Genomic DNA, 7,600 nt, shown 5'->3' with positions numbered 1-7,600 from the left:
ATAGTTAGAAATGTTCTTCTTAATGTTAGCTCATGCTACATATCTGCTAGAAAGAAGAAAATTAATTGAATAGAATAATTTCGCAGTTTTTTATTCAAATCATTAAAAATATTTATTTATAAAACATAATATACAAAAGTAATTAGACAGATCTTGTTACTTTAAATAACCATTACTTCCTAGCTTTTTGTTATAGAATATATTGGACATATTGAAATACCTATTAATATCAAATTTATTAGAGATGAGTGGTTTTATAGTCAAACTCGTAAGAAGAACGGAAAAACTGATTATAAAAACCTATAATGGAAATGCTATATCATCATCATCATCATCATCATCATTATTATTATTATTATCATTATCATTATTATTATTATTATTATTATTATTATTATTATTTGCCAAGCTACAACCCTAGTTGGAAAAGCAGGATGCTATAAGCCCGAGGGCTCCAACAGGAAAAATAGTCCAGTGAGGAAAGGAAATAAGGAAACTACAAGAGAAGAAATTAACAATAGAAATATATAAAAAAAAAACAGTAACAACGTTAAAATAAATATCTCCCATATAAACTATATTATTATTATCATTATTATTTGCTAAGCTACAACCCTAGTTGCAAAAGCAGGATGCTATAAGCCCAGGGGCTCCAACAGGGAAAATAGCTCAGTGAGGAAAGGAAACGAAGAAAAATATGATATTTTAAGAAGAGCAACAGCATTAAAATAAATATCTCCTATATAAACTATAAAAACTTTAACTAAGCTAGAGGAAAAGAATTAAGATAGAATAGTGTGCCCGAGTGCACCCTCAAGCAAGGGATCTATAACCCAAGACAGTGAAAGACTATGGTACAGAGGCTATGGAACTACCCAATATTAGAGAACAATGGTTTGATTTTGGAGTGTCCTTCTCTTAGAAGAGCTGTTTACCATAGCTAAAGAGTCTCTTCTACCCGTACAAAGAGGAAAGTGGCCACTGAACAATTACAGTGCAGTAAGAAGAATTGTTTAGTAATCTCAGTGTTGTCATGTATATGAGTCAGAGGAGAATATGTAAAGAATAGGCCTGACTATTCGGTGTGTGTGTGTGTGCAGGCAAAAGGAAAATGAACCGTAACCAGAGAGAAGGATCCAATATACTACTTTCTGGGCAGTCAAAAGACCCCATAACTCTCTAGCGGTAGTATCCCAACGGGTGGCTGGTGCCCAGGCCAAGACTTAAAGAAAAATATGAGGATGAGAAATAAAATAAAATAGTATGCCCGAGTGTACCCTCAAGCAAGAGAACTCTATAATTCAATTTCACATAATAAGTAGCAACAAAGTAAGGAAGCAGCCATTTTATTTTGCACCATTTCTAAACAGCATTAATAACTCAAAACTGTCTTATACTTTTTAATTGAGATTTAGCTGTTCCTACCCGAGGGGAAACCGAACTGTCTTTAGTAGTTTGGTGTGTGTGTGGGGGGGGAGGGGGTTATAAGTTTTAATCTTTCTCTCTGGCTATGCGGGCGAGCATGAAGTTTGCTCACACGAAAGACAAAAAACTTTTCACTTTTTCTGCAACCGAATACATAGACCATCAAATTCATGAAAAAGGAAATTAGTTAAAATACGTTAAATAATAGTGTATGAGAGAGAGAGAGAGAGAGAGAGAGAGAGAGAGAGAGAGAGAGAGAGAGAGAGAGAGAGAGAGTTCTTAGCAATTTTTGCCTTTTCATACTTTATGAGAGAGAGAGAGAGAGAGAGAGAGAGAGAGAGAGAGAGAGAGAGAGAGAGAGAGAGTTCTTAGCAGTTTTTTACATTTTCATCATTTAAGAGAGAGAGAGAGAGAGAGAGAGAGAGAGAGAGAGAGAGAGAGAGAGAGAGAGAGAGAGAGAGAGAGAGAGTGTGTGTGTTCTTAGCAGGTTTTGGATTTTCATCATTTAATGCTATACAGTAAGTGCATGTACTTTAAAGCGATTGAAAATTAATATAAATTAAACCACACAATTCGTTTTATTTATTTTCAATAGATAGCCTGTATATCATATCGTATTATATTATATTATATTATATTATATTACATGAATATTTAAGTAATAATTAAGTAATTTTCTTTTGATAAATTCAATATTGTATTTGGGAGAGAGAAAGAGACCGAATGACAGACAAATGTTTATCTCAGTATATATTGTATTTCTCACATTTCTTTGTTTTCTTTGTGTGAAAATCACCTTCTAAAATCTATACAAATTTTCAACAACGAAAAAAAATTATAAACAATATTCAATATTCATAAGTAACTTAACTTCCATTACTAACGTAAGCATCTGTAGAAAATCTGTATATAAAAGCACTTGTCTTTTCTAAACACGAGATGCTCTCTCTCTCTCTCTCTCTCTCTCTCTCTCTCTCTCTCTCTCTCTCTCTCTCTCTCTCTCTCTCTCTCTCTCTCTCTCAAATGATTCTGCATTGAGCGTGTTTGATCTGCTTCCACGAGTAGAGCTTTGATAAATGGCATTTGTGATAAGTATTGCATCGCTGTGTAGCACGAACACGTGATCAGAGGGAGCTTAGTGAGCTTTGTTTTATGTTAGCGATGCAATTTGGCCAAATGGACTAAATTTCGCGGATATTGGCATCATATTTTGTCTATTATGTTGGTCGGATTTGAATGCTTGGAAATCTTTATAAACAGGTTAAAGAGAGTTTTTGTCTTTTTTTCTATTCAGTAATTTTATATTCATAAAAATTATTAGGACTATTTATTAATAGTCTGTGTACTTATTTTCTTTTATTTTTTGCCTAAGAATATAACGATAATGATGAATGATATCTTCAAATGATTGAAGAAATTGAAGGTTATGCTGAATATAAATTTGCGTCATAGGTATTTAATTACTTATGACTATTTTCTATTTAATTCTTACTTTGAATATTCTCATGGCGGCAGGAAAGATTTCTAATGTTCCAATTTGATATTTTCATTTAAATGCTTGATGAAGTGTCCGTCCGGCGGCTGTAAAAGGCATCCGTGCCATTTAGCTAACTCCTCAAATTTTCTTATTTATTTATTTATTTTTTTTTTTATTTTATTTTAACAAAATTTACATGGTCGAAGAACGCCAGAGGAGGGCAGACTCAGAACCTGACAATTATAGAGATAACACCACAAGAGATTTTCAGCTTCAAAACCTTCGAAGAATATATTCTTGTTTTTTCTTCAGGTATTTATCGTATGCATTGCTAGATTCAAGTCCTCCGTATCCCAGGCATTTCTCATCGTACTGGATTATAAGACCATTTCTGCCTCGGTCATCTCCATAGTCTTCCTGCCTGGATTGATACGGTGAGTACCAAGCATATATTAGGGTAGTATGTTTAAAGTAGCTGTGTTCAACCTCTAAGGCCTTTGTGTTTCCTTCTTATAAATAATCCTTCCCCCCCTGGCATAATTTCATAATTTCTATTAAATTTTCAAGTCATAAGTTTCTAAAAGTAGTTTCTTGTTTTTATTTTCTTATTGCCGTTGCTCTTTCATGTGGTAAACTTTTTAATTGTTAAAGTATTGGAGAGGACTTTATTTAAAAATATTTTCCGTTACTTTGTTATGAATGTGACATAGATTTATATCTTATTATATCTTTATTTGAAGGGTAAAACGAATCTTTCATGATATATCTTCGATATTTTTCAAATATATCGTTATACAGAGGAGAGGCACTTAAGTAATATTTACCAAAAATGTGGTTAAAATCAACCCCACACTTTCAAAGATTCAAATTAATCAAAAGACAAACTTACTGAGGAATTGGCTGATGAGGTTTTTATTTATGGGTTTTCGATAATCAGTAAACACTTAGATTATCACTTATGATGACATGAAAATTCCACATCGTATATATGCAAGTAAATGTTCTTCGTTGTCTCGTTATCACCGAGTGTGTAACAAAGGGTTGTGGTGGTCTATGTGGTAACGTTCCTGACTTGTTTACGCCAGACTGGGGTTAGAGTGACGCTATAACTCTTTAGTTTCTTTGATCGCTGCCACCTCACCATCCTTTTGAGCTAAGGATAGGGGGTTTTGGAGAGCCTATAGGTCTATCTGCAGAGTTATCAGAAGCCATTGCCTTGCCCTCCTGATGTTCTCTTTCAAATGTTTGATTCATAGAGCAATTCAACTCTTGAGTGCTAGATGAATTATTTATTTTCTCTTTCCGCTTATACCAACATTTTTTTTTTTTGCGTTTTATCATTATTCTATCCAAGTCTAAATGAAAAAAAAAATAAATTCCTCGAAACTATGAAAGAGTCATGTGAGATATTCAGGGCAGAAGTTTCCCGGATATTTATTTCTTTAATTTGACTCTCGAGTCTAGTTTGAAATCTCTCTATTTTGCAACTGCCTTTTCCACGTTTTCTCGAAGTGTCAATTTCCTATTTGTGAACACGATACCATTAGGTTCTTTTCTCAGGAAACACTGGCAATATTTTTCCCAGAATCCGAAAGTCTGGTCGTATTGCTCAGAAATTTGCGAATTTCCATTTATTCACTTTCCTTCAGATATAAATTGCTTTGCTGCTTATCGAAAGAAATAGATACTAATATTATCAGAAAATATGAAATTATGCAGTTGAAGTATTCATATATTTCTCTAACGTAACTAAACTTTTAATATCGGCCATAATTTAGGGAAAAAGGGTGAAACATCTTATCAAAATAGAAAATAGATTAATAAAAAACGTGATGTTTCCATGAAGAACACTAAGAAATAGCAACAGATAAAGAAACTGCATATATATATATATATATATATATATATATATATATATATATATATATATATATATATATATATATATATATATATATATATATATATATATACATCCATTCATGGCATAACTTACAAAATTAGTTTATTGAAAATAGAAAATAAAGTTTCCGGAGAGTGAGAAATATGCAATTCTCAAACCAGTATTGAAGGGCTCTTTAGATCCCCAAAGTTTGAGTTCATATAGACCTATATCTAACTTGTCTTTTCTTTCGAAAATAATTGAAAATGTAATTTTGGACCAGTTGATGGACTATCTAGAAGTAGCCCATGTCTTTCCTGATAATCAATCGGCATATAGGAAATTTTACTCTACGGAGACTGCATTATGTTCGATAGTAAACGATCTGCTGGTTATGATGGATGAGGAAATGTGTGGCATTCTAGTATTGCTTGATCTGAGTGCAGCGTTTGATACCGTCGTACATGGATTACTACTAAACGACCTCAAAGCAATTGGTATTAAGGGCGAGGCGCTGAATTACTTGGAGACTTTCTTAATAAACAGAACTTTTTGTGTTCAGATTGGCAGGTCCTTCTCCGGGACAAAAGTACTGGCCAGGGGGGTCCCACAGGGAAGTGTCCTGGGCCCTATCCTGTTTTGTATTTACACTATTGAATTGATGCATTTGCTGAGGAATCATGGGGTGAACTTTCAATTGTTTGCTGACGACACCCAAATCTACCTGTCATTGAGTAATATAGAGGACACAGAAAGGAAAATAAATGAAGTCATGACTGATGTTAAAAGATGGATGAATTCCAAACAGTTGAAGTTAAACGATAGTAAAACGGAGTGTCTGCTTATTGGGAAAAAGCATGATTTGAGAAGACTTGATATTGTGAAACTTAGAGTGCTTGAAAATGATTTTGATGTGATAAATCCCATCAAAAACTTAGGTATTGTTTTCGATTACGGTCTGTCATTTAATGAGCATATAAATAGAGTAACCAGAATTGCAAGCTATCACCTGAGAAATATTGCCTTTTTAAAGAAATACCTTGACACAAAAACTTTAACATTGCAGGCTAGACTATTGTAATGTGTTGTACTATGGTTTACCAAACTACAATTTGAGGAAGATACAAAATGTGTTTAATAGAGCTGCGAGACTAATAAAAGGCCTGTCCCCCCGTGAGAGGATCACGCCAACGCTTATCGAGCTCCACTGGTTGCCTATAAAAGCGAGGATTATTTTCAAGATTTGTGTCCTAACGTACCAAGCACTTAAATTTGAGAAACCTTCGTATATGAGAAATATGTTGAAGAGTTTTCGCCCTGATACTGTAGTTAGCTTGAGACACAGTGACGATCCATATCGTCTCGAGGAACTGAGAAGCAGGACCAATGTTGGTACTAGAGCCTTTGAAAGAAGCGCTCCTAGAATTTTCAATAAGCTCCCCTTAGAGGTGAAGCAGAGCTTGAACTGCGATGTTTTCAAGAGAAAACTGAAGACGCACATCTTTGTTGATTGTTACCAATCGGGTGAGATGGACCCCTTCTACAAGGTCTAAATTGATGTCTTCGTCATGCCCTCTGTAGCTACCGACTTCGGCAGAAAGAGGGCCAAGAGTGTCATCCAAAAGTAAGTAAAGTAAAAGTATTTACAGGTATATATATATATATATATATATATATATATATATATATATATATATATATATATATATATATATATATATACATATATATATATATATATATATATATATATATATATATATATATATATATATATATATATATGGTATAATATGAATTTGAAATTTAATACTTTATTCGTCTCTTTCCTTATGAAAAATAATGTATATAATAATTTTGATAAGAGATCTACAAAGATAAGAATAAGAGGAACCTCATGGATTATTCAAAAACATGAAATGGTTCAAACTAAATTTAAACTTTACAATAGAATTGGAATGTTGGTGCTAAATGTATCTTCCTTCAATGGCTGTTCGATTGCTTTGGTGAGGACTTTACGTCTCATAAAGTAGAGAAAGATATTATCAAAATACATATAGAAAGGCTGATTATTATGTGCTATGATTTATATCTAATTGTCTATTATAATAGATTTATCGTAAGTTCAACGACTCTCTTATTCGCGCTTATTAAAATCCCGTAAAAGAGGCTCCCGAGATATTTCTATTTTATACTCATAGCCTTAGTAATCGTGATTTAATTTATAGCAGAGAATACGCTCGTATGCTAAAAAAAAAAAAAAAAAAAAAAAAAAAAAAAAAAAAAAAAAAAAAAAAAAAAAAAAAAAAAAACCCTTGGTTCTAGACAGCTAAAGTTTCGAGGTATTTCTGTTGATATCTTGTCAGATAATGTTTTAGGAAAGAAGAAACCTATTTAGGGTCATTATGTCTGTTGAGTTAACGTCCCTGACTGGCGAACGCCAGACTGGGGTTCAAGTCCAGCTTAAACTCGTTAGTTCATTTGGTCACTGCAACTTCACCATCCTTGTGAGCTAAGGATGGGAGGGTTTGCTGGAGCTTATAGGTCTATCTATTGCGACATCAACACCCATTGCCTAGCCCTCCTTGGTCCTAGCTTAGTGGAGAGGGGTCTTGGGCGCTGATCATATTTAAATATGGTCAGGCTCTAGTGCATTGTCCTGCTCGATATGGCAATGTCAGTCCCCCTTGCCCTGCCATTCATGATCGGTCTTTAAACCTCAGTATAGTTTGCTGTTTGCATTCTTCAAATGATAAATAACAGACCCATTGTATGTATTTTATAACAATTCATAAGAAAAAGGTTGTATCTGAGAT

At 33.5% G+C, this 7,600-nt stretch overlaps 1 protein-coding gene across 1 annotated transcript; it reads left to right on the top strand.

Annotated features, from left to right (window-relative positions):
* Positions 1 to 244: 244 nt before the first annotated feature.
* Positions 245 to 6,337, top strand: LOC137655926 (uncharacterized). Its single transcript, XM_068390143.1, has 3 exons — positions 245 to 268; positions 3,215 to 3,336; positions 5,851 to 6,337. The coding sequence occupies exons 1-3, from the start codon at positions 245 to 247 to the stop codon at positions 6,335 to 6,337; spliced, it is 633 nt and encodes a 210-aa protein (XP_068246244.1).
* Positions 6,338 to 7,600: the final 1,263 nt, after the last annotated feature.

The sequence above is a fragment of the Palaemon carinicauda genome, chromosome 16 (assembly GCF_036898095.1).
Source record: "Palaemon carinicauda isolate YSFRI2023 chromosome 16, ASM3689809v2, whole genome shotgun sequence".
Classification (NCBI taxonomy): domain Eukaryota; kingdom Metazoa; phylum Arthropoda; class Malacostraca; order Decapoda; family Palaemonidae; genus Palaemon; species Palaemon carinicauda.
Note: the sequence above shows the minus strand (reverse complement) of the source record. Positions and strands in the feature narration are given on the sequence as shown.